This window comes from Aquarana catesbeiana, linkage group LG01 (assembly GCF_042186555.1).
Source record: "Aquarana catesbeiana isolate 2022-GZ linkage group LG01, ASM4218655v1, whole genome shotgun sequence".
In the NCBI taxonomy this organism is placed as follows: Eukaryota; Metazoa; Chordata; class Amphibia; order Anura; family Ranidae; genus Aquarana; species Aquarana catesbeiana.
In genome coordinates, this window is record NC_133324.1 from 575056708 (window position 1) to 575084340 (window position 27633).

The 27633-nt window shown below is 41.3% G+C and overlaps 1 protein-coding gene across 2 annotated transcripts in view; it reads right to left on the bottom strand.

Annotated features, from left to right (window-relative positions):
- Positions 1-3943: 3943 nt before the first annotated feature.
- Positions 3944-27633, bottom strand: part of PRAG1 (PEAK1 related, kinase-activating pseudokinase 1) — a 57163-nt gene continuing 33473 nt past the window's right edge. For both annotated transcript variants that reach the window (XM_073597736.1, XM_073597742.1), the window contains exons 4-6: positions 18125-18300; positions 11905-12644; positions 3944-8577 (exon numbers count right to left, since the gene is read on the bottom strand). In XM_073597736.1, the coding sequence (XP_073453837.1) occupies positions 7543-8577; positions 11905-12644; positions 18125-18300 (1951 nt within the window). In that variant the 3' untranslated portion in view covers positions 3944-7542. The remainder of the gene's footprint in view (positions 8578-11904; positions 12645-18124; positions 18301-27633) is intronic.

The window sequence follows — 27633 nt, forward strand, 5'->3', positions numbered from 1 at the left end:
TTAGCATTGTATGTACCTTGACTATTAGATGCACAGATGGAATATATCTAGGGCAGTGTTTCGCAACTCCAGTCCTCAAGGCGCCCCAACAGGTCACGTTTTCAGGATTTCCCTCAAGTGAAACAGCTGTGGTTATGACTAAGGCAGTGAAACTGAACAAATCACCTGTGCAAAATAATGGTAAGCCTGAAAGCATGACCTGTTGGGGCACCTTGAGGACTGGAGTTGAGAAACACTGATCTAGGGAGAAATTTCTGGTTAACTACTGGGGTATTAGGTGAAAACTGTTTTTTTTCTATCTTATTTGTAGCATGTATTATATTTAACAGTCATCACCACAAGAAACTGATAACTTTAATATACATTTTTTTAACTGTACGTTATTAGCTTCTGTTACAGGATATAAATCAAGCCCTTTCTTCTATTTACAGTAATCAATGCTATCTCATCACACCAGACTGACGTCCACCACCGAAGACTGTAAAATACCTTGCGTACATGGTGTTTGTTCTGAGCCGTGACTCATTCAGGAATTTGTGTAGGAGGGTTTGGGAAAAGGAAGACACAGAAAGGTTAATAGTTGTGCTATGTGTCCCATGGAAACCTATAGGTAACACACAGCATAAGACATGGAGAAAAAAAAAACAAAAAAAAAAAAAAAACACTGTTTTCAGAGAATGTCACTAAGGTTCTGACTTGTCTTTCTGCACTTTCAATGAATTTGCACATGTACAATGAACTGGAAGGAAATGTATTCAGCTGTGACTGGAAGGCTATAACACCCACAGGAACCTCCTTTCCAGAACTTTCTATCTTAGCATCCTGCCGTGTTATTCACAGGCCGCAATTCCCACAGGATGGGGACAAATAATTTGTCACAAGCCAAAATTCTTCCACAATAGCTGATTAAAACTGACAAGAAAGCTCTGGAAGAGTCTGTAATGGAATAAATAAAGCTTAGCAATGCCTGACAACAGGGACTTTTACGTCAGATATTGTGTTACAGTCTGGGGACAACTGAGTGAATAACTACATTTTTTCCCCATTTTTATTTGGCAAGCCTATTCTTGTGTATGTGCCCTTACTGAGGTGGTGTATAAATAACTACACAGATTGGCATGTGTTGGCCATACCAATTTGACTAATTTGTTGGCAACTTTGGAGATTTCCACCAATGTTCAACAACCGCAATCTGTTACCCAGCCCTATGTTTACTTAGGGTAGCCATAGATATGAAAAAGCCTGGAAAATCAGACCACTAAAATAGAAAAAACTCTTAAGAAATGCAACTGTCGAAAGGTCTCCTGTGGTTTCTTATAAAAGATCTTTCTATAAACTTGCACAACAGTTTTCAGCTAAGCCTGCATGTTTATACACTAAGCAGATACAGGTGGACTTATATGAAGTAAGCAATAGCGATTGTTAAAAAAAAAAAAAAAAAATAACTTTAATTGAAGGAGGAACAAATCATTATATCCAAAGACAAATGATTATTCCCAGATCCAATCAAAATCCCAGTCAGATCTGATGACAAATCGCATCATATCTATAGTTATCCTTCATTCTGCAGCTTTGAGGGAATATATTTAGTATAAAGTGGGTACATCTAAAAACAGTCAAAAGACAGTGCGACATATTTGTACATTTTATCTTAAAGTGAATGTAAACCTTAAGCATGAATGTAAAAAACATACCTCACCTAGGTTAATGCAGCATCCATCCAATGCTGCAGCTGCCTCCTGCCACTTTTAAGAGTGAGTACTGAGCGATCAGACCACTGATCATTCAGCTCTTAGGCATCACTGGCGAGCCAGGCTGTGGGAGCGGTTGGCTCAGTCTCCCAATGGCTCGCTGAGAGGCTGAGCCAGCTGCTGGTGCAGGCATCTGGATGGATCCCAGCTGTAAAGTCGAGATCTTTCCTGAGCCTGGACTGGTTGAATGACTTTAGCCAACTGTCAATAGGTCACAGGAGTGCACAATGAACTGCAACCCTGTGATCTACAGGAAAATAGCTTTGGCCATACTTCTCCTTTAAAATTGACTTTTCCCCATTTTTCTAAATTTCACACTTCTTCTCCTAGACATCTCACGGGAAGACTTTTTTTTTTTTTTCCTTTTAAACAGATGAGTGTAATGTTGTGCAGAGGTGCATGATCTCATGCTATCCATCTTGGGCGACAACACTGCTCTTCCACGGATACAGTACAGTGAGTAAGCACGGTCTGCCTGAGACAGGAAATGTAACAAGAACACAAAGTGCATAAAAAAAAAGAAAAAAAAAGAAAAAGAAAATTCAGACACCACTTGTAGTAACTGGTAAGCTGGAATAGATTACTTTTTCTTGTGTTAGGTTTCACCACGTACTGCATTGTGATGTAGGCTCTGGGGCAGGGGTTCTTAGGCTTTTTAATTTGAAGACCCATATAAGAAAATGGTCTACAGTACTGGGACCCAAGAATAGATATTTTACAAAAATTTCTGAAATTTTGTCCCAGAAAAGGGCTTTAACGAAACACTGCTATAGTGCTTTACTGAATAGAACTTGCCTACTGGGCACTTTTACCCTCTTCTTGCCCAGGCTAATTTTCAGCTTTAGGCGCCGTCACATTTTGAATGATAATTTCGCAGTCATGCAACAATGTACCCAAATGAAATGTTTATCATTGTTTTCACACAAATCTTCTGGTGACATTTAATTACAACAATTTTTTTTTTGTTGCTAAATAAACAAAAAATAAATATTTTTTTTCATAGTTTGTTATAAAATTTTGCAAACAGGTCATTTTTTCCCTTCACTGATGTCCGCGGATGAGGCTACACTGATGGGCATTGATGAGGCAGCATTGATAGGCAGCACCGATGTGCACCAATAGGCAGCACTGGTGGGCATTGCACTGATAATCAGGGCACTAATAATCAGTGCCCTGATTATCAGCGTACATGTCCCTTTCACCCAAGCCAGTTATTGATTCTCCTCACGCGGTGAGCATGAGGAAAGGAATGCCGATAATCAGCTTGCGTTTACATTGTATTTGTGATTAGACACAGCTGATCACGTGGTAAAGAGCTGCTGATTGGTTCTTTACCCCAATCGGTGATCAGGTGATGCCCTACCAGAACTGTCCAGCCACACAGTAGGCATCATTTGGCCATAGCCCGGTCAGCAAATGGTGTAATAGGTTTCATAAAGTAGAACTAAAGGCAAAACCTTTTTTTTTTGTTTCACGTAGAGTGGAGAGGGATTAGGCCCCTTTTACACTGGCGGACTGATAAGACCCTCCATTATCCTCTACGGAGTGGCAGATATCAACAAACATGTGTCTGTTTACACCCGCCAATATCCAATCTGATCCACTAAAAACAGATGGATGGGAATCTGCAGGTGGTCCATTTATATCAGACTGTCCATAGAGGACAGCAGGCTGTGTCTGTGTCCACTCTGAATAAGCGGAGCGGACACAGACCAGTGGATGTATTCCCTGCTGAGCAGGAGGAGGCTGCCCCCTGTGAAAGGGGCCTTAGAAGACCTGCCAATTTTTATTGAGGTCTGTGCCCCTGGTAGGGAGAGTCACCCTCTTTATATGAGCTGTTTACTGTTATCAGTAAGCGTGAAAGTGAAAAAAAAAAATCTGTCAATGAGGATTTTCATGTCAAAGGAATTTTCATTTCCTGTTTTGCCTAAGATACAGGAAGTTTAGGGAATTCTCCCCAATGGAACACAAATGGCAAAAAACAAACCACTGACAAGAGTCAAACGTTCTCCTACTCTATCCAAAGTAATAATAATAAATAAAAAGTTTCATCTTTAAATTAATTCCAGTTACAGTTTGCCATTTTATTTTGTCCAGCTTGATATAATTTCACAAAATGTCCTGGCTCAGTATAAACAAGTGAATGATGAAAACAATCCTAAACAAAAAGCAAGTAGCACAAAACTAGAAGCTCCGGTTTTCAAAAACATGTTTATTTTCAGTTCTATTTTTGAACAACTGGCACATGAAAAGTACAAAACTCAAACAGTGCCAAAAATGTTTATTTTTAAACATCCTTCTTGAGTACGAAAAAAAGGTGTGTAGGTGTGTATAAGTGATTTGTAAACAATAGTTTTAATTGCCTTTGAAGCTACCAACCCATTGCACTGCAACTTGATTAGGCTCCTATGACAAAAACTTGACAGATAATTTTATTTACAAAAAACAGTTGTACAAATATAATATACAAAATCTGCATAACTACAAAAGTGAGTTAGATCACCAATTTTAGCAACAGACATATTGGGTAAAAGTAGAATTATGCAGCTATCCTGGCTACTTAGACTTTTGAATATATACATATTTACTAGGATCAGTATGGAACCACCTTGATAACAGCGACTAAAGGGAATGTGTTGGGATGCTGGTTTATTACAGCTGAGAATTCCAGCCAGTTCTGCTGCCAACCAATGCCTGGAAAGCAAATGCTGTGCCAAATCAGCAGCAGAGCAGACCTATCAAACACCATGACATGGCGCTCTGGAACTAGCAATTCTGTCACAATTCCGTCAGTCTCCAGCACTGAATGGGAATGGAAAATTTGTCCTGACAGGTTGCCTCTAAATCTAATTTCACACGGTCATTCGTACAGCTGGTGGCAAAGGCGTCAAGTGTTTATAGAGACAGGAAATATAGCTGCTGAAATGTGCCCAACACCAGCATAAAGAGTAAGGGAAAAAAAGGTCAAGAGGCAACTCATTTCAAATGCAAGTCCACAAACATTTCACAGCAGTATAGGTATCAGGCTAATGTGAGCACCTCAAGGGCCAATTTACATTTTGCTGTTCTTGCGCGTTCTGTCACATTATTGTTCGTTGTGTTAAAGTAGCCTATTTAAATTCAAGTTACCCAAGTGTGTTACGGTGCCATTCCAAAAGAAATGGCACCACAGAAGACAAAGCATGTAATGTGCACTGCCGTAAAGCGTACTTTGATGAAACACACCTCTATGGAAAAGTGTAAATAAGCCCTAAAGCAATCATATTTGTGAGTAGAAAAGAATGGAGTTAAAATTAGTTTATAATTTAAAGAGAAAATTTGTGAAACAAACTGGTGACCTGCTATTGATATGCACCAAAATGCCGCTTCTGTGCTAAATTAAAAGCGGAGTTCCACCCAAAAGTGGAATTTTCGCTCATTTGTCTCCTCTCCCCCTCCAGTGCCACAATTGGCACTTTTCAGGGGGAACGGGGGACAGGATACCTTTCTTTGATAGGTATCCTGTTCGAACGTCCGGGTCGCGGCCCGTGACATCACCGCGGGGCTCCCTCCTCCTCCCTCTCCCTTCCCTGTTGCCGGGCCAGTAGGAGAGAGGAGCGGGGGTGCCTCGTACATGAGCAGTAGGGTTCCCGGCATGAAGCCGCAAGGCCAAACTGGCGGGTACCCTTACCCGCAATGGCGGCTGCAGCACCCGACAGCTGATGGAAACATCAGCTGCTGTGCCGACATCGCGGGACTCCAGGACAGGTATGTGTCCTATTGCTAAAAGCCAGCAGCTGCAGTATGTGTAGCTGCTGGCTTTTAATAATTTTCTTTTTTGAGCGGAACACCGATTTAATAAAGTCCATGTAAATGTACACTAGAAATGAAAAATAGAGATGGTGGACTTGTGATTTAAAGTGATTTCTACTATAGGGTGACTTTTAGTTAAGAGGTTTTTTCAGCCTTTTTTATACATACCTAGGTTTTTGTCCTATTATCTGAATACAAATTATAGGCCATTCACAGGAATCAGTCTGAACTTTTTAGTGGTATTTCCTTCTTTATACAACATTACCACCCAATGAATAAAAGAATACAAAATGAGAAATGCTTAAAGCGGGGTTCCACCCAAATTTTGAACAATATCTGTATGTATTCTCTTCCTTGCCTAGATGCTGACATGCCGTTTACAAAAATTTAAATCGCCGTAATTACCTTTTATTTTTCTATTCTTCTTTGCACTTCCTGGTTCTCCTCCCGTGGGAGTAGGCGTGTTTCTAGCCTCTCCCAGACTCCGCACAGTCTCCTGGGAGCTAGTCTCAGGCTTCCCAGGATGCCACTGAGCATGTGCGGGAACGAGCGGTGAATGCTGGGAGCACAGCATTCACCTCATCCAGGAAATAAATGCTTGTGGGCTTCAAATGCCCACAATGAAGATGGAAACCGCCTGCAGTGAATAATATAAGTTATTCTTTCCTACGAAATCTGACACAGACGGACATATTACACACAATATGTGAGTATGTAATGCTGAGAAGAAAAGTTTGTGAATGAACTCAAAAAAATAAAAGATAGATAGGTGGACCCCCGCTTTAAGCGAAACCTACAATGTTAGCTGTAAAAGGTACAGAGGCAAAGATTAACAACTTCTTGCATTGAAATGAGGATAAATCTCAAAATACATGGAAAGTACAAATTGTAAAAAGATTTGGCTGTTAATAAAATATTTCAGTGCCTATGTGTCCTTATCCAAAATGATGTATAGGCGTGGTGTTGGTCAGAATAGCAGCGAGAAACAGTGCCAGTGTAGAAGAGGTTTACCTTAGTTTGTGAAAATGGGCTCCAATAAATGTCGGATGAACATATATGTGCAAACTTATGCCAATTCCAATAAACTGCTATTCTAAATACTAATTGAAGAATCGGGCACATGTCAGTTGCAGAAAGTAAAGATATGATATATGTAAAAAATATTGAAAATTCAAATACTGGTGTATCACCTGCATAAATTGCAAATATTTGGATGTTAAATCATAGACCAATGTTAAAAATCTATGGTTTATTTATTATTGAAATTGAACTAAAAGCAGGCCTCAATCCCCCTATTAGGACAAATGCAGGTGCCCTGGATGGTGCTACAGTAGGCGTTTCAGCTACCAAGAGGTATGCAATGACAGCTTATGTCTTGCAATGACTGTTAATGTGTGTAAACTGTAAAGGATAACTGAGCCTAAACACAAGCTAATTTACACTGAAAAATACACAGAAATGTTTCCACACGTTCAAACGAACAAAGCAATTATTTAAAACAGTGTTATGACTTTATGTGTAGCTACAGCCTATTGCCTAAATGAACATCCCTCCAAATGCATGCGAGTCAGGGGAGCAGTTACAGAGAAGCTAATTGCAATGAAAAAAACTAGACAGCAGGTCAGGTTTGTGTAGAACCCCTACCGAATTTCTCGGTTATCCTAAGTTCTAATAACTTCCTGGAAATTCACAAAAGTACCTAGAAATGTCACCAATAAATCTCATGTAGGTTGACTTTTGTATTAGTAATCTGTTATTTTTTCCATTTTACAGCAGATACACAAGTCATTCATCACCAACAAAATACTGTATGGAACATTCCCAGCATGTTTCTCATAATAAACAGTAAGAGACCCTACAGCTTTGTAATGGAATCATACCCAACATAAAGAGAAACAGAATCTGCTACAAGGCTCAAAATGAATTGTTCCAATCATTCCAACCCACTGCTAGCCTTGCTGTAACCAAATTGTAGAGCGATTCCATTATCTGGTTTCCATTATGTAACAAGTTTAATAAGTTTTAGTGTTTTGTAAAGGTAACATGGATCAGCAGATGCCAAGTACTGGCAGCAGAGCCAATCCTCCAATGAAATATTATGCTCTGGTTCCAAAGCTCGCTCTGCAAATTTCATCATCAGGAGAGCTCTTTTCATATCAATCCAGTTCTGAAGGGCACAATGCAAAGCTTCCTCGTGGCTAAATGGCTGGTCAGTCAAGTCCTTCCTTGGTCCCCACAACAGACACTGAAGGACACGCTTGGCTTCTGAAATGCGTATACGTTTGATTGGATCGGCTTCTAACAACAAATGTGCAAGATGCTGTAGCCCACGAGAATATACAGATAGGTTTTTAAGAGGTGGCAAGTCCTTTTGGCTATACTCATGCTCATGAAGACTTGTGCGGACCTCGAATGGGTTGGACTGGTGGAGAAGTTCATAAATAAGAATCCCTGTCTGGAACTCATCAAACTTTTTGTACTGGGAGGCAGCCATGATTTCAGGTGCCAGCCTGGTTTTATCCTTTTTGACTTTGGAGTCTTCAGATCCAGGTCTCTGCTTGGCTTTGGAAAAGTTGCTGACGATAAGTCTTGGAATATACTTGCCATCTTTAATCTTATCAGGTGTGGTTTGAAAGTGGGCTAGCAGCAGGTTATCTAAGCAGAGGTCTCGGTGAATAATGGCATGTTCCTTCAAGTGCTCCAAACCGTTGCAGAGTTGTAGTAACAAGAGGCAAACCTGCCGTTCATAAATTTCTGGCTGAGCTTTATGGCTGCACACAGATTCCCGAACAAAGTCTGCAGCTGTGCAATAAGGCACTTCTTGAGTAATGACTACCACACAGTCTTCCTCAGTTGATGAGGCAGAAGCCGGAGAGGTATCCTTATTTGGACAGCCCCTGGGTGCAGCTGGTGGATGTAATAAACTCGAAGGAACGGTAGCAAGAAAATGTCCACAGTCTTGCTGTATATTGAAGTGTACAGGTAGTGATAGGTTGCTGTTTAGCGGAGTATTTGTGTCTTCTGCTCTACACATCTGCAAATTAAAACACAAGAGAAATATTGAAGAAAATGTTTTGGCAGAAGGATTAGCAGATGGGATGTAAAAATGCATACATAATTCAGAAGCCAGTTAAAAAGAGTCATTCAATATAACCATTTTTATTTAATTTAACCAAGCAAGAATAATGAGAACGGATACAATTTACCAGGTTAAGAATAATGGGATAGTGCAAATTCAACTGCCAGTTATAAAGCATATTTCAACAGTCCTGACTAGAGAATGCAGTTGGTTGGGCACCATGGGTCAATGCGCAACTTCTATACTCATTACACTACTTTATTACCTGATGCCAATAATCTCATGATTCAAGTGCAGCTAAAACGTAGCACATGGGAAAATGTCAGTTTTCATCTTAAAATAATGCATTTTACAGACTCTGTTGAGCCATTTGCAAATAATCGCCTAGGCAGTGGCTAGATAATGTTTCCTTGCATTTAAAGCATAATTATCCCTATTGTGGCAAAAGTAATGCTAGTAAACCCTAGAATTTAATACAAAAGCTTTCATCGTTCTGATTTGGGATACTACAGATAATTTCTTACAGCATTTTAGTTTTCATTTAATCATATGTAAAACCTTTTGTTACACAGAATGCAAAGCATAATCATTCTAAATTACAATCCTTGACTTTGGATGGGTTCTGGCCTCTTTAATGCAATGTCAATAGATGAGGCAATTTATTATTAAAATGATAAAGATTTAAAGTGGAAGTTCAGTCAAAAACTAACTAACTCCAAACATTCTGGCAGCCACATTCTAATGCCCCGTACACACGGTCGGATTTTCCGACGGAAAATGTGTGATAGGACCTTGTTGTCGGAAATTCCGACCGTGTGTAGGCTCCATCACACATTTTCCATCGGATTTTCCGACACACAAAGTTTGAGAGCAGGATATAAAATTTTCCGACAACAAAATCCGTTGTCGCAAATTCCAATCGTGTGTACACAAATCCGATGGACAAAGTGCCACGCATGCTCAGAATAAATAAAGAGATGAAAGCTATTGGCTACTGCCCCGTTCATAGTCCCGACGTACGTGTTTTACGTCACCGCGTTCAGAATGATCGGATTTTCTGACAACTTTGTGTGACCGTGTGTATGCAAGACAAGTTTGAGCCAACATCCGTCGGAAAAAATCCTAGGATTTTGTTGTCGGAATGTCCGAACAAAGTCCGACCGTGTGTACGGGGCATAAGACTAATCAATCTCGCCATGTAAAGCAAAAATCGAGATGATAGATAGATAGATAGATAGATAGATAGATAGATAGATAGATAGATAGATAGATATTATATATATATATATATATATTGTATCCAGTCTCCAACGGCGGATGCTGTGTGGAAGAGACAGCCGACAATGGCTGGGAAGTGACGTCACCCCACAGACTTACTATGGGCTTCCGTTGTCGGCTGCCTTTACTGCAAACGCCTACACAGAGAAGCCGCCGCTGACAGCTCAGCTTGTTACTGGAGCGGCTGCAGAAAAGGTATGTATAGCGATTTACTTTACAGGGATAGATAGATTTGTTTTAGAGTGTGGCTGAAAGTAGATTTAGTGTTCGTTTTTGGCTGAGCTTCTACTTTAAGACCTCTTTCACACAGGAGCGTTTTGCAGGCGCTATAGCATTAAAAATAGCACCTGCAAACCGCCCTAAAACAGCTGCTCCATGCACTCCAGTGTGAAAGCCCGAGGGCTTTCAGAATACGTGTGGGGTTTATAATGTTCAGGTAAGTGACTTTGAATAAGTTGACAGGCAATGGTACACAGGAAGAAATTCTCCAGGAGAACTTTAAAGCAACAAAGATTCACTTCTAGGATTGAGGCCCCATTCACACCTGAGCTCCAAAACGCTTAACACTAAAAATCCCAGGGTTTTCAAATGTGCCTGTTCACACCTGAGCATAGTGTTGCTCGAAAAAGTACATAAACTAAATGTTTCAAACATTTTTAGCCCCTTTAAAAGTCTGTAAAAACAACCAAAAATGCTCAGCTTAAAAGTAGAGCTGCACGATTCTGGCTAAAATGAGAATCATGATTTTTTTTGCTTAGAAGATAGATCTTGATTCTCTCACGATTCTTGCGGCGTAACATCATCTTTCACATTAAAACAAAAAAAAAATTGGGCTAACTTTACTGTTTTTTTTTAATTCATTGAAGTGTATTTTTTCCCAAAAAATTGCATTTGAAAGACCGCTGGGCAAATACAGTGTGACATAAAATATTGCAGCAATTGACATTTTATTCCCTAGGGTCTCTGCTAAAATATATATAATGTTTGGGGGTTCCAAGTAATTTTCTAGCAAAAAATATTGATTTTAATTTAAGAAACAAGTGTCAGAAAAAGATTTAGACTTTAAGTGGTTAAACTTCCTGCATTTACAGGTTGTTAAAAACTTGGCAGACTGCCTGGATTTTTTTCTTTACACAGAAGTTTATCCCTTTGATCTAAGAAGGAAGAGTTAGTTACAGTGTTTCATTTTAAAAACTTGGCAGACTGCCTGGATGTTTTCTTTTGACAGCTGAGTGAGCAGATAAGTCTCTCCACTTGTATGAAAGAATCGGCAAACTCTGCAATAGAGATCGTCAGGGGGGTTGAATTGAGATCACAATTTTTTAATGATTAATTGTGCAGCTCTACTTAAAAGTGATTGTAAGGCCCTGTTAAAAAAAAAAAAAAAATTATAATATATACACACACAATATAAATATATATTGTGGAGGTAAGTATAATATATATATATATATATATATATATATATATATATATATATATATATATATATATATATATTATACTTACCTCCTCTGTGCAGTTAATTTTGCACAGAGCAGCCCGGATCCTCCTCTTCTCCAGTCCCTCTTCTGCTCTGCTGGCCCCTCCCTCCTGTCAAGTGCCCCCACAGCAAGCAGCTTGCTATGGGGGCACTCAAGCTGAGTCACAGCTCAGTGTGTCCATTCAGACACGGAGTCCCACCCTGGCCCCATCCCCTCTCTCCCCTGATTGACAGCCGCGGGCGCCAATGGCGCCGCTGCTGTATCTTAGCCAATCAGGAGGAGAGTCCTGGACAGCTAAGACACTCTTGGACATCGCTGGACAGAGATGGGGGCTCAGGTAATTAATTAGGGGGGCTGGGGAGGCTGCTACACACAGAGGGTTGTTTTATCTTAATGCATAGAATGCATTAAGATAAAACAACCTTCTGCCTTTACAACTCCTTTAGGTGTGAATGCAGCCTAATGCTGAAATCGGTAGAAAAGCTGAACTTTTTGCTAATTCTAAACATGTCACATTTACCTTGACTGCATAGTTATTTTCTGGGTCCTTGGCACATGTAGCACAATAATAAATAGCATCTCTAGCACTGCAGCATGGCTTGTTGCTTGCCAACTTAAAGAGTGACCAACTGGTCTCGTTGAAGTGCAGTTCCTTCTTTTGGTTTCGCATGAAGTAATCCTCACATTTATTCATTAAGCGCCTTGTAGACTGGGCGTAAAGGCCACTAAGCTTAGCATACATGCCTTCTTTGCTGTCTATATTGCTAAGCAGATGGTGGAGCTGCAGGCTTGATGCAGATGATGCTTGGCTGGAGATGCTCAGTTGAGAGGTAGAATGGGCTGGGGTTCCTCGGCTCTGAAGACAGTTCCGATTTCTAACCTCATTTCTGTGTCCACTGCCTCTGCAGCATTGTTCTAAGGATTCGGAGGAAGAAAACATAACTTGCCTCTCCACAGGACTTAATGGATATCCATGTGATGCAGACTCCTCACCACAAACATTGTTTTCAGATTGGCTCTGATTGAGTCTTGGACTTTTGGGGCCAACTCCATTTTTTGATGGAAAAGCCCGCCCCCAGGCAGAGTTATCTGGAGCAGAAATAGCCCTGTTCATTGACTTCTTTATGGGCAATGGTGGTGGCTGCACAGGTCCATGTTGAGCTTCCATGCCAGTGTCCACAGAGAAAGAAACTTGGGCAAAATGTTTTTTCTCACCACTTGAGGAAACTGATGGTGAATTAATAATTTCACAAGACTGACCTACAAAAAAAAACAAAAAAAAAAAAAACAAGAAAAAAAAAAAAAAAGGATTTACTATGACTTCACTGAATGCGTAACTTTCAAATGCAAAACTCATAAAACAAGAAGTATCTGAATATGGGTCTTTTAGAAAACAACCAGTTGTTACAAATTACTTAAACTGGTCCCCCTCTTAATTTTTGTTCATTTAAATTTGTGACCACATAATATATTCTGAGAATCAGTCAACTCAAAACTAATAATAAGTATATGCAAACCCCAGTTTGGTAATATCTGTTTAATAAGTTCAAAAAAATGACGTGTTGATCCTTTCAGAGATCTTATGAGCTGATAACTTTCTGTGATAACTTATCAGTTACATTGTTCTCAGCCATCTAAGGACTACACACCCCTCTGTCAGGAAGAATAGGAGAGAAGAGACACAAAATTCCATGTTCCGATACAGAAGGGCAGAGTGAGCACTGTCATACTAGGACTGGAAGTGCGATAAAGGCAAAATCACCAGGTGACAAAAAAAAAATAAAAAGCTTTAAAATTTAAAATTGCAGCTGCCACATCTAAGGACCAGTAAGCTGCACTATATTCTTTTTTTTTTTTTTTTTTTTTTGGGGGGGGGATTAAAGCATTTGTTAAACCCCCCCCCAAAAAATGGATCCTGTCCCTTTAAAAGCACCTGGCTGATCCTGCCTGGCTATACCCTCCACCCTGTAAACTGACCACGGTTCATCATGGCTGCTGAGCCCTGACACCGTGGTCAGTTTATGTGCCTCACATCATCCGTAGCCCACCTGTTCTCTGCACTCCTGTGTCCTCCTACTCTACCTCTCTGCCTGTCTGCCCCCGTGTCAGTGCCAGCCCCCTCCGACTCTCTCCTCCTCGTGTCCCTGCCCACTGCATCTGTCAGCCGGTGATGCGAGAGCAAGCCAGTGACGCGATTGCAAGAAACTGAGGGCAAATACGGTAAAAAAGAAGGTGTTTTTTTAAATAAAAAACACACAGACAGGATCACTTATTAGGATACAGAGGGGCTTATATAAAGTTATATAAGTGGGTGAGCAACCACTTTAAATGTGCTTTCATTTTTTTTTACCACTGTATCACCTACTTGCTACTTCTGCAGTAAGAGGTGTTTTGATTTAGTCCCAATTTCCTTAACTTGGTGTTGCTCCACTTGTGGCATTCTCCACCATATGAATTGTAAAACATAAATTAGTGATAGCTATGCAATGGAAGACTAAAGCCCCATACACAGGGGCCAAATTTCAGGCGGTATCAGCTGGTCCAATAGACACCAGACGACATTTGGCCCATGGGTACGGTAGCTGGCCCGGCTTCTGTCGAAGGGGTATGACCAAAAAAGGTTTGTTGATCGGCACCTGATCGCTGACTGGTGTGTTCTGGCAAGGGGGTATTCCTCCTGTCAGAACACAATTGCCCAGTGGGGGAGATAGCTGTACTAACATTGCATAGTTAGTACATCGGCTCCTCCCGAACTCTTCAGTTTTTTTTTCATTCAGCCTACTGGGTTGAATGAAAAAAAAAAAAAAACACTGCTAGTGTTTACCAGGCTTAAGTCACTAACTAAATTAAAGTTATTAGCTCAAAAGACTTATGACAGAATAAATAGACATTTTTGTATTTATCCAACAAACCAGACTGGAGCAAATAAGAGAAGATTGTTTACATATTTTTAAGGTAAATTGTGTAAACTAAACCGTATGTCTTTCTAATGATCTGAATTTCACTATAGCAGCACAGTTTTAGTAAGCTTATCAGTAGACCTGCTAGCAAACACTTCTTTGTGCCAGTACAGCAATCCATTTGTTTGCGTTGCTCAGGTAAGGAGAGCAAAACACATTCCATAGCTGCTTTGTGACAAGAGGTTCATTGGAATCAGATTTTGAAAACAGACAGGGAGTGGCAGCTTGTTGAACACTGATCTTGCAGCTTATTTTAAGCACATATTCTGAGCAGAGGGCAGATGTTGCAATAGAATTAACGGAGGCTTAGCGGATCTTCAAATCGAAATGCTACCCCTTGCATAACCTTACAAAGTAAGATTTTCACCTTGTTCGTTATCAGGAGACCAGAGGAAAAGTAGCTTACAAGGCTGGCTGACAGGTGTCAAAGCCTGAGCCGGCTAACACAAAGAATACAGTATACTATGGGAAAATGGCACCTGGTACTTACCTGAGCAAGAGATGAAAGAGACCCATTCAAAATAGAAATAAATCCACGATAGTTTGCCCTTTACTATTAAAATGATGGTTGCAATATAAATCAATCCCATTAAGGCATAACGGCTACATGCATTTTAAAGTACAGGGAGGTATAGGGCTGCAATACTGCAAATTCTGCATAGTAACACTCCCTCCAGACAAGCCCTGTCATATTTGTATTGCAACTTCCAGCAGTCATTCATGTACACTCGAGGCAGCAAAGAGCAAATGGACTTTGGTCATTTCGCAACAGATAGGCAGGTATGAGACAATGTTTATATACGCCCTAAGAAGTATTAGATCACCTACACTAATTTCATTTTTAAAAGGAAAAAAGTTGGCCATAGGACAAACTTTTGCAAGGTCATTAGCTCAAGTTATAATACACAGTTGCATTATAATAACGAATGCTGAACAAAATTACAAATGTTTATTTTAGATCAGTTTTAATTTTTTTTTTTTTTTTTTACATTTAAACTTTTTAAGACAGTACATTGAATGCAGCATGAAAACAATCCTGCTCATAACAGGGCATTCATAGAAGGCAATACTAGTTGTAGCAGCTTCTATGATTGGAGGGGGGGGGGCAGAAAGGATGGGCATAGTTGGGCACTATGAAAGTATATAGTGGTGAGGGAGGGCATCAGAGGAGGAAGATTTCTTCTAAAACGAGGACACAGCAGCACAAGAGACACATCACGCTGAAGGTAAGTAATGTCCCTTGTGCTTATTCCTCACATTTTTTTTCTTTTAAACTTAGGCTTTAATGAACAGATTGGCCTTCTGAGGTCATGGAATTGCAGTTCATATTTACTGTTATTTGGATATAGGAACTGCAGGAAAAAAAATTGGGGACTGTTGCAAACTTGTGAATCTAAGTTAATTAAAAGCTCAGTTCCAGCCAAAACTTTTGCTAAATTTGGATAGAATGGATCAATTCTAGAACCTCTGTGAGGCTTTATTTCTGTCTATACCACCAATTGGAAGATTTTCCTTCACTGGTGACAGGAAATCTTTTTTAGAGGGTATAAGAGCAAGATAAAAACACTTTTTTTACTAGAATGTGGAATGGTTATGAGTGTTTTTATAGTCTTTGTCTTCATGTCCTCTAAATTCTTGACCTCATGTTAGAGACATAATGTGGAAGGCATTCTCCCCAAAAGGGGTCCTAGGTAGGAATAAAACCTGATGGAAGTCCTCCTTCACGCTATCCCAAAAAGTTTTGGCTGGAGATTAGCATTATACAGCCTGGCAGCACTAGGGTCGTTGGTTCGTCTCCCACCCATGGCACTACCTGCCTGGAGTTGGCATGTTCTCTTTGTGCCTAAATGGGTTTCCTCCACGTACTCTGGTTTCCTCCCACACTCCAAAAGGCCTGCTGGTTCCTAAATTGGCTAAAGTACATATATGAATGTTAGATAAGGACTTCAGATTGTAAGCTCCTTGAGGGCAGGGACTGATGTGAATGTGCAATATATGTAAAGTGCTGTGTAAATTGACAGCACTGTATAAAAGTACTTCTAATAAAAAAAAATTACATTTCTATATAACAGACACTCACCTGTCTAGCGGTCCAGCAATGCGCCGCCCGATGCCTCGCTCCTCTCTGCGGCACTTTCATTGTAAGTGTGGGCACCCAGCTGTGACAGCTTGCAGCTTTACAGCCGGGTGCACACTGCGCTCTCCTAGTGGCCAGGCAATCTTCTGGGACCTGTGACGTGTCCCAGAAGATTGCAGAGAGGGAGGGGCCGCCTAGGGGGAGAGGATGAGTTGCCTAGGCGGCGAAAAGACATAAGCAGGAAGTACCTGTCAAAACCAGGTACCCACTTCCCCCCCAAAAAACATTACATGCCTAATGTGGCATGTAAGGGGGCAAGGAGTGTTTAAAGCAGAAGTTCCACTTTTGGGTGGAACTCCGCTTTAAGTAAAATATTCGATCTTAACCAGGAGCGTGATCTATAACAATGAAAATGAACATCATTTTAGAGCAGAAATAATGCATGACCAGATGTTGTGCAATGTCTAAACTGTCCAATACAGGTAATGTTGTGAATGTCGTAATTTCAATGCTTGTAAAAAAAAAAAAAAAAATTGCCTGTGTGGGATTGCTTTTCAGGAATGTTGCATGCTCAGACAATGCAAAACATGGGTAATGTAAACTTGAGTCACAGAACTCAGAGTCAAAATGTATTGTATGTAAGAGATTCCAGCTTATAAACGACTACTCAAATGGTAAGTAGCATTTCAGTGTTGCCAATAAGCCTCTTCTCCATTCCCATTTAAAGGAAATCTGTACCAAGGGGAATATGCATGTTGCCATTGCTTCTGAAAATACTCATTACTTGGCTGTCTTTGCTTTAAAACACCCTCCAACGATTAACCCTTAACAAGTAGCGACAGTGAAGTCAAACAACTTGAACCGAATACTTCATCTTAATTTTGAATACGTGAATGCAGAAGTCTCAGAAAGCTTGCCAATCATACAATTCATATGGCGGTGCAAGTGTTTTGCAGATCTGTTAAATTGATCATCGATGGGATTGCCTGAATAATTGATGTTTTTGATCTTGCACCTACCAGATTGTAAAAATAAATTGAAGATGTACTACCTTGATTCCCCTGTGATTCAAAGCTATGTTGAGCAGTAACTGAGCATGGTGCCACTAAAGAAGTCAAAAATAAAATGTATATGATGCAGTAACCTAATGTAATCAATTAGGATTCATCTTTCACTGAATTACTGCAGCTGCTGCACTTGGTAAGCTGCACATTCAAGGCAAAGTGACAGATTTTCTGGAAATCTCATCTCCCCTCTCCTACTCACCACCGATACTCAGCTTTGCTACACTGCAACTGTGTTAAATTTTCCAGAAATGCCCAGTGCTTATGGTTATGGAGGAGTACATGACCTTCCCTTTCACCTAGGATGCAATGCTGGGGCCTGAGTAGGCCAAAAACCAGGCCGCCACACATGATGGAGATCATTGACCCTTTGGAAGCTAGGACGTTAAGATTACATAGGGTTTGGACTGATGGCTCCAATGGATGATCGAAAAGGTGTTCATTTTTCACACCGCAATACAGACAGCAGCGACAAACGTACAGCTTAATCCAACACTTTTTTTAAAGAGGGCTTAGAGACAGACAATTAAATGATTTAAAAGGGATGGGAAAATCTTACTCCATAATAATGGTCTGCATTTTAGACCAAGCACTTGAACCTGTCAAGCATTTTATTGACTGCAAACAATACAAGCATACCTCCTTCACTGCATGTCCTGGAATCCAAGCTGTCCAAGGAACCTGTACTGAAGCTGGCGTTGATGTTCACATTTGAGTTGCTCACATTTGTGCCCTTAAAAGATTCCCCCAAGCTCTCCACTGAACCAAGACTTATATTTTCCAGTTCGGAGTTACTCTTTTTCAATTTCATTTGCCTTGAAGAGATAACATGATAATGTCAATATAAATAATAATATAGGTTGGAGGTGGTAACAACAGTTAAATTAAGGCCATAAGGTATCAAAGGCTTAATGTGAACTTGTGCTTTCCCAGGCTCACTTTAATTCCCCCTCCACAGCAGCACCTACTCCGCTACCTTCCATTCCCTGTGGCTCTATTCAGCCATCAGAAGCAAGGAAGGCATGCCCTGTTGTTACTCCATGCAACAGTGCTGAGCCAATCACCAAGCAGCAGTGCTGGGGTGGACGGGGAGCGAGTTGTATGCTCCTCTATACCTAGAAACATGGATATATTCTTTGCTCCAGTTGGCTGACCAAAATGGTGGGGGGCAAAGAAAAGGCAAGTGTCAGCCTGGAGAAGGGGGCATAAAAAAAAAAAAAAAAAAAAAAAATATATAATAATAATAATAATAAATATTATTATTATTATTATTATTATTATTATTAATAATAATAATAATATCACAATGTGAATGTGAGATAGGGATTAGGGACCTTAGATTGTAAGCTCCTTGAGGGTAGGGACCAATGTGAATGTACAATGTATATGTAAAGTGCTGTGTAAATTAACGGCGCTATACAAGTACCTTAAATAATAAAAAAAAAAATAATAATAATAATAATAATAATGGGTCCAATTAATAGCAAACCGCAAAAGTATCTTATACATCCATTCCCAATGATCTCTGCTGCTCTGATCCTCTGCCAAGCCCTGAGAAACTCCTATGCATGTTTCTGAAATATCGAAGCCAACCCAGGAGGAGGAAAGTTCTCTCCCATCACATGATTGTATTCATGCTTGGCAACTAGTCACTTGGTGTGTAGACTTACCCCTTGTGGCCAAAAGTTTCCAGATTTTTTCTTTTTTTTTTAACCCTGTGCCCTTTGGAGCACTAAAAGGTAAGTACAGGATGCCTACTCTGCCTGGCCTAATCTGAAAAATACAGGTTTACTGAGCAGAAAAAGGGACTTAACTTGGATTACTATAGCTGCTTCACTGGAACTGAAGGATTCCCTTGTAATCTAATTTGCTACGAAAAAGAACTTCGGCTGTAAGAAAGTCACGTATGAACACAACACAGATTCCTAAACTGAAGAGAACAGGATGTGTAAATGGGCAGATCCTGCTCTCTATCCTGTAACTGCAAAATCAAAGAGAAGAAAAACTGGTTTTTCTTTTCTCAAAAATGCACTTTTCAAGTGAAGTAGAAATAAAAGTATCCGTGGTGCCATGTTGAAGTCAATATAATGCACACCTGCAATGAACACGTTTATATCACAATAATACAGTACAGTAAGCCCCGGTTCACACAGGGGCGACTTGTCAGGCGACTTAGCTGCCTGACAAGTCGCGTCCTGTTCTGTACTACGGAAACCGTTCTAATAGGAGCGACACGAGTCGCTCCGACTTAGAAAAAGGTTCCTGTACTATTTTTGGGGCGACTTCAAGCAACTTGCATTGACTTCTATACAGAAGTCGTTTTGCAAGTCGCCGCTGAAGTCGTGTGCAGGTCGCCTCGGTGAGTTGGCCTGCAAGTTGTGTTGCCCTTGTGTGAACCGGCAGTAAAACCTTGGTTTGCAAGCATAATTTGTTCCAGAAGCAGGCTTGTGATCCAAAGCACTCATATCAAAGCAAATTTTCCCATAAGAAATAATGGAAACTCAGATAATTCCACAACCATTTATTCATGTAAAAATGATCAAAATATGAGCAAAAGCTCATATTATTACTGTACAGTAGTAAGAATACTGTAACTTTGTTAGAAAAAAAAAAAAAGAAAAGAAGAAGAAAGCACAGTTTTAATGTAAAAAAAAAAAAAAAAAAAAAAAAAATAATAATTACACTCACAATGTTAAGGAGTCTGGTGCTCATCCATGTAAAGCCGCTGTGCATATTACAGTAAAGCCACTGGTGTACAGTATACAGCTTCGGGGGCCATGGTGGCTCCCAGTGCTTCCTGGAGAACTCAGAGACCCTCGGGAACTGTTGACATCACTTCCGGGTGCTCCGAATGCGCGTTATGCCCGCCCCACCCAGCTGGGAGTGTCTCTGGGTGTCTCCAACAGCCTTACTATAAATATACACCAGCGGCTTTACATGGATGAACACCAGACTCCTTAACATTGTGAGTGTAATTCTTTTGTTTTTACAGTAAACTACTGCTTGTATAGCAAGACAATTTTTTTTTTTTTTTAAATGTTGCTCATCTTTCAAAATGCTCATATACTGTGTTATTCGTAAACCAAGGTATTACTGTATATGGTATATATGTGACATCTGATGTGGGTTAAATATTTTCGCCAATACTGTAGATGGAACTGGAGAACTTAGGAAAGCAATACATTCCAAACAATACAATTCATGGATCAAGTAAAGAGAAATCCAGGGACAGGAAAAAAAAAAAAAAAAAAAAAAAAAAAGAAGGAAGGAAGGAGGAGACACAATACCCCTTCAAACACAAATCTAAACTTGTGCTTGGGTAATTATGTACATATTTTTGAGCGATTATACCTGGACCATGTACAAAATGAAATAATAAAAGCTAAAGTCTCTCTAGAAGTATGTTGCAATGTAATGTAGGCCTGGCATAATTAAAGCGGAACTACACTGCATCTAGAAACCGCAAACCAAAAAATGCTTAATTTAATTCATTTTTAATATTCAAAGCAAACGTGCCCATCCATCCAAGTCTCCATGCTTCATTTTGCTAAGAAATCACTTTGAAAAAAACACACCCTATCATTTCTGACTGTGGACATTTTGTTTAAGGGCAGAGAATTTATGACAAATTTACTTCCTGGTATCCAGCTGTCCTTAGCTCAGGGATGCAGGCATGAGGGATGTAACATAATTTTGGCCTAGGCCAGAAACCAGGAAGTAACAGAAGAAATGTGGAAAAAAAAATGATTTTAGATATGAAAGTATATGATATAAATTCCCTATTTACTAATGCTGTCAACATAAGGATTAAAAACAGTCAATGTTGACTGAAAGAGTGATGTTTTGCTTTAAGAAGAAGGAATCCTTATGTCATGAGGGATGTGTGTTATCCTTGGAAAGCCATCATTAAACCTCTTCCTCATAAAGTGCATTGATAAAGTATTCATACCCCTTGACATTTTCCACATTTTGTCATGTTACAACCAAAAACGTAAATGTAATTTATTGGGATTTTATGTGATAAACAAACACAAAGTGGCACATAATTGTGAAGTGGAAAGAAAACGATATTTATTTGTAAAAAGTTTGAGAAAAATTATTTGAAAAGTGTGACATGCATTTGTATTCAGCTCTCTTTACTCTGATACCCCTAACTAAAATATAGTGAGACCAACTGCCTTCAGAAGTCACCTAATTAGTAAATTAGTCCACCTGTGTGTAATTTAACCTCAGTATAAATACAGCTGTTCTGTGAAGCCCTCAGAGGTTTGTTAGAGAACCTTCGTGAACAAACAGCATCATGAAGGGCAAGGCATGCACCAGACAGGTCAGAGATAAAGTTGTGGAGAAGTTCAAAGCTTGGGATAATTTTTTATAACCTAACCCTGCTTTAAAGATCTCACTGAGCACTATTCAATCCATCATTCGAAAACGAAGAGTATGCCACAACTGAAAACCTACCAAGACATGGCCGTCCACCTGAACCGACAGGCCAGGCAAGGAGAGCATTAATCGGAGAAGCAGCCAAGAGGTCCATGGTAACTCTGGAGGAGCTGCAGAGATGCACAGCTCAGGTGGGAGAATCTGTCCACAGAACAACTATTAGTCATACACTCCACAAATCTGGCCTTTATGGAAGAGTGGCAACAAGAAAGCAATTGTTGAAGGAAACCCATACGACAGGGGTCTCAAACTCAAATTGCCTAAGGGCCACAAGACAAGTTTTCATATCCCATGGGGGCCACATGCAAACTTTCAAAACTTCAAAAACAATAAACTATGCCAGCAAAAATATACTATACTATACCCAGCACTGGTGTCAGCAGACGCATTATTAAACCCAGCACTGGTGTCAGCAAACGCATTATTAACCCCCAGCACTGGTGTCAGCAAACGCATTATTAACCCCCAGCACTGGTGTCAGCAAACGCATTATTAACCCAGCACTGGTGTCAGCAAACGCATTATTAACTCCCAGCACTGGTGTCAGCAAACGCATTATTAACTCCCAGCACTGGTGTCAGCAGACGCATTATTAAACCCAGCACTGGTGTCAGCAAACGCATTATTAACCCCCAGCACTGGTGTCAGCAAACGCATTATTAACCCCCAGCACTGGTGTCAGCAAACGCATTATTAACCCAGCACTGGTGTCAGCAAACGCATTATTAACCCAGCACTGGTGTCAGCAAACGCATTATTAACTCCCAGCACTGGTGTCAGCAAATGCATTATTAACCCAGCACTGGTGTCAGCAAATGCATTATTAACCCAGCACTGGTGTCAGCAAACGCATTATTAACTCCCAGCACTGGCGTCAGCAAACGCATTATTAACCCAGCACTGGTGTCAGCAAACGCATTATTAAACCCCCAGCAATGGCGTCAGCAAACGCATTATTAACCCCCAGCACTGGTGTCAGCAAAAGCATTATTAACCCCCAGCACTGGTGTCAGCAAAAGCATTATTAACCCCCAGCACTGGTGTCAGCAAAAGCATTATTAACCCCCAGCACTGGTGTCAGCAAACGCATTATTAACCCCCAGCACTGGTGTCAGCAAACGCATTATTAACCCCCAGCACTGGTGTCAGCTAACGCATTATTAACCCCCAGCACTGGTGTCAGCAAACGCATTATTAACCCCCAGCACTGGTGTCAGCTAACGCATTATTAACCCCCAGCACTGGTGTCAGCAAACGCATTATTAACCCCCAGCACTGGTGTCAGCAAACGCATTATTAACCCCCAGCACTGGTGTCAGCAAACGCATTATTAACCCCCAGCACTGGTGTCAGCAAACGCATTATTAACCCCCAGCACTGGTGTCAGCAAACGCATTATTAACCCCCAGCACTGGTGTCAGCAAACGCATTATTAACTCCCAGCACTGGTGTCAGCAAACGCATTATTAAACCCCCAGCAATGGCGTCAGCAAACGCATTATACCCAGCACTGGTGTCAGTAAATGCATTATTAACCCAGCATTGGTGTCAGCAAACGCATTATTAACCCCCAGCATTACACCCCACACTGCACAAATACCCCCCACACTCCATAATTACCCCCACACTGCACAAATAGCCCCACACTAAACAATTACTCCCCACACTACACAATTACCCCCCACACTACACAAATTTCTACCCCAGTCACCCCACTAAGGACTTTGCCTCAGTGTGATGGCTCACTGACCTCTCCTGGCAGTCAGGATCATCTGCCTCCCGAGTCCTCTCCACCAGGCTTCCACACATGGCCTAGTGACAGAGGACCCAGAGAACACAATCTCCCGCCCTGAGGTGGCAGAAGGACCCTGGATCGGGGCTCTGGTAGATCGTCAATGCCTAGGTGGGCGGATCGATGAGCAGATCCTTCCTCTGCTCTGTTCTCTCTCTGGGCTACAGCAGAGTGCAGCGGAGAGGACAGAGGAGATGGAGAGGTAAAGCTCTTTGGCCCCCCCCCCCCCTCTGCTGTGCCTGGGTGCAGTTCAAAAAGACATCCTGGATAGAGGTCGACCGATATGGGTTTTTCTCTGGCCGATGCAATGGCACTGGCAGGTGGCACTGACTGGCAGTGGCACTGGCAGGCATTGGCAAGTGGCACTGGTTTGGAACTGGCAGGTGGCACTGGTTTGGAACTGGCAGGTGGCACTGATTGGTGTGGCACTGGTTGGAGGTGGCAGGTGGCACTGGCAGGTACTGGTTGGCACTGGCAGGTGGCACTGATTGGCGGTGGCACTGGTTGGCAATGGTAGGTGGCACTGATTGGCGGTGGCACTGGCAGGCACTGGCAGGTGGCACTGGTTGGAGGTGGCAGGTGGCACTGGCAGACTGGTTGGCACTGGCAGGTGGCACTGGTTGACACTGGCAGGTGGCACTGACAGATGGCACTGGCAGGTTTCACACTCAGCAGAGTGTAACCGTGTGTGAAACTGACAAGTAACAGAGAGGAGCTGTCCACACTCAGCGCTTGATGCTTGTGTGAAACTGACATGTAACACAGAGGAGAGAGACAGAGGGATCTGTCAGAATTGAAGTTGATGTCGGGGTGAGCGGGACCCGGCCGGGGTGGGCGGGACCCAGCAGCTATCAAACACCAGCCAATGATTGGGCTGCTTAAGAAAAGGGGCGGGCCACATACACGTAGCGGCCCGCCCAGATCCCATTGGCTGGTGTTTGATATTGGCCGGATCCCGCCCACCCCGGCCGGGTCCCGCCCACCCCGACATCAACCTCAATTCTGACAGATCCCTCTGTCTCTCTCCTCTTGTTACGTGTCAGTTTTACACAAGCATCAAGCGCTGAGTGTGGAGAAGGGAGAAGGAATGGCGGCTAGTGTCATATATCGGCCTAATGACCAAATATCGGTCGACCTCTAGTCCTGGATCGACCCTGCCTGCGGGCCATTTTTAACTGGTCCGCGGGCCGCAAATAGCCAGTGGGCCGGTACTTTGAGACCCCTGCCATAAGAAGTCCCATTTGCAGTTTGCGAGACGCTATGTGGGGGACAACGCAAACATGTGGGTCAGGCGAGACCAAAATGTAACCTTTTGGCCTAAAAGCAAAACGCTATGTGTGGCGGAAAACTAACACTGCACATCACCCTGAACACACCACCCCCACTGTAAAACATGGTGGTGGCAGCGATTTTCTTCAGCAGGGACAGGGAAGCTGGTCAAGTTTTTTTGGAAGATGGATGGAGCCAAATACAGGGCAACTTTAGAAGAAAACCTGTTAGAGTCTGCAAAAGACTTGAGACTGGGCGGCGGTTCACCTTCCAGCAGGACAACGACCCTAAACATACAGCCAGATCTAAAATGAAATGGTTAAGATCAAAGCATATTCATGTGTTAGAATGGCCCAGTAAAAATCCAGACCCTAAATCCAACTGAGAATCTGTGGCAAGACTTGAAAATTGCTGTTCACAGATGCTCTCCATCCAGTCTGACAGAGCTTGAGCTATTTTGCAGAGGATAATGGGCAAAAATGTCACTCTCCAGATGTGCAAAGCTGGTAGAGACATCCCCGAAAAGACTTGCAGCTGTAATTGCAGTGAAAGGTGGTTCTACAAAGTATTGACTCGGGGGGCTGAATACAAATGCACGCCAAACTTTTCACATATTTATTTTTAAACCATTTTAAACTATTTTTTTGAAAACCATTTATAATTTTCCTTCCACTGCACAATTATGTGCCACTTTGTGTTGGTCAGTCACATAAAATACATTTACGTTTTTGGTTGTAACATGACAAAAAGTGGAAAATTTCAAGGGGTGTGAATACTTTTTCAAGGCACCGTATTTCTATGTTCTTACGGTAAAATGAACAGAAGTGATCATTGCATAGGTCAGAAATGAAGTATATTTGCACAGAGTGCCTCATGGTCTACATACTGATGAAGCCTTTGGGAGCTATTGTTGAACAAAGGCCATTCTACTTGAAGGCTCAGGGCTACAAAATGGAATGTGACTAGGCCTCCTTCCAGGACCTTGCCATGGAGGCTGTGGGAAAAGGTGGAATAGACAGTCCACACAGAAGGTAGTAGGTCATTGTAGGCCTCTGGATTCAAGGACACAAGACATTCTTTGCATAGCTCACATCCCCCTCTTACGCAGCTCTGCTACTGAGAATTATAAAACAAATCCCATGTAAGGCTTTGAAGTTGCTTGACACAAAAAGCACAGCCTGGACCCTGTAACTGGAAGAGGTTTTGTCTCCAAGAAGTGCGTCTCATTCAGTGCCAGGAAAAGTCTGTAGAAAGGGCATGCCATCTCCATAGCAGCTACTGAGATCTAAAAATGACTCATATGATGGATCACTTACACACTGCAAAAAGTACAAAAAGCAAAGCCAACTTATCTTAACAACTCGTTAGCCGATGCACTAAAAAATAAACAGCTAGCTATGTTGCTACTAAACAAAAAAGATGTCAGAATAGTTTTAGTAGCTGTTTTGGATTAACATTCAAAAGAAAAAAAATAAGTATGGATGGGAATTGAATATTTTTTAGAATAAAGTAATACAGCAAAAGGTGACAGAACGGAGAAGGATGTGGTACTACCCACCCATCATCTTCTTTGCCACTGAAATTGCCAATAACATACTATAACTGGCGAATCTCTGTAGGTATACATTCCCTAACCCGAATTCCCCCTATAAATCTAATTATTACATATATAAAACTGCCAGTTTACGTGGCAGAACAAATTTCTATATTTTACCCCTTGCCTAAAAAACAAGAAAGTTGAATTTTCTTAAACATAAAATAAGGTCAGAGGATAAAAAAGTTCTATTTAAGATATGGTCATTGTGAAGCCTGGGATAGATGTGAGAAATTTAGATAGCGTTCGCAGTCTTCTGTTGATTTAACCAAACAGACAACCTTTTGTGTCTTGGGAGTCAATGATCCTATTCATCTTATGACACAGGTCAGTGACAGGAGCTATCAAGTCACACACTTGTATATGGTGTATAGATATACAGCCAACCCCACTGCACAATGCCTCTAAGGAATGTTGTGATGACTGTTGGTAAGAGGGTGATGAGATCTCCCATCAGACACCAAGTTACACACATCATTAAGGTGAAAGGACCTATTACATAATAACACAGCATTACAGACTTAGACGGCATAAGCTCCTAGTGAAAAGGAAAAGTGGAAGTGAAATTATAAATACCGTCTCTGTTATATAACTTTTAAGTACAGGCTATCTTGGTATAGCCTCAGTCATCAGGAGTAAAGCCTGTCTTGAGATGTACAAATACCAGCTACATACATATGGCTTCAGCCAAAGACTGACTGGGATTAAGAAGTCTTTATTATTCTCCAACTAAAATCATTTAGGTGTAGAAGTACAGGTTTTTCAGGTATGACATACCATAAAGATATAACCTTACTACTCAAGTTGGTAACCATAAAGATATCTTGGTTTTAAATGTATACTAGCAAAAGTGCTCCTGTTAATTGAACTGGCTGAATACAGAAGAAGTAGTCACCACCATAGTGGAGAGGTGGTGAGAAGATAGGGGTAAGGCACAGAGATGAGAGTAGGGATTGGTGTGCAGGTGTGGTTGGGGTTAGGAGGATGTCAATTACTGTGGTGAGAGCACGCAGCAGAGAGGGCAGCTTGTGGAGCTCAAAGACACAGTGG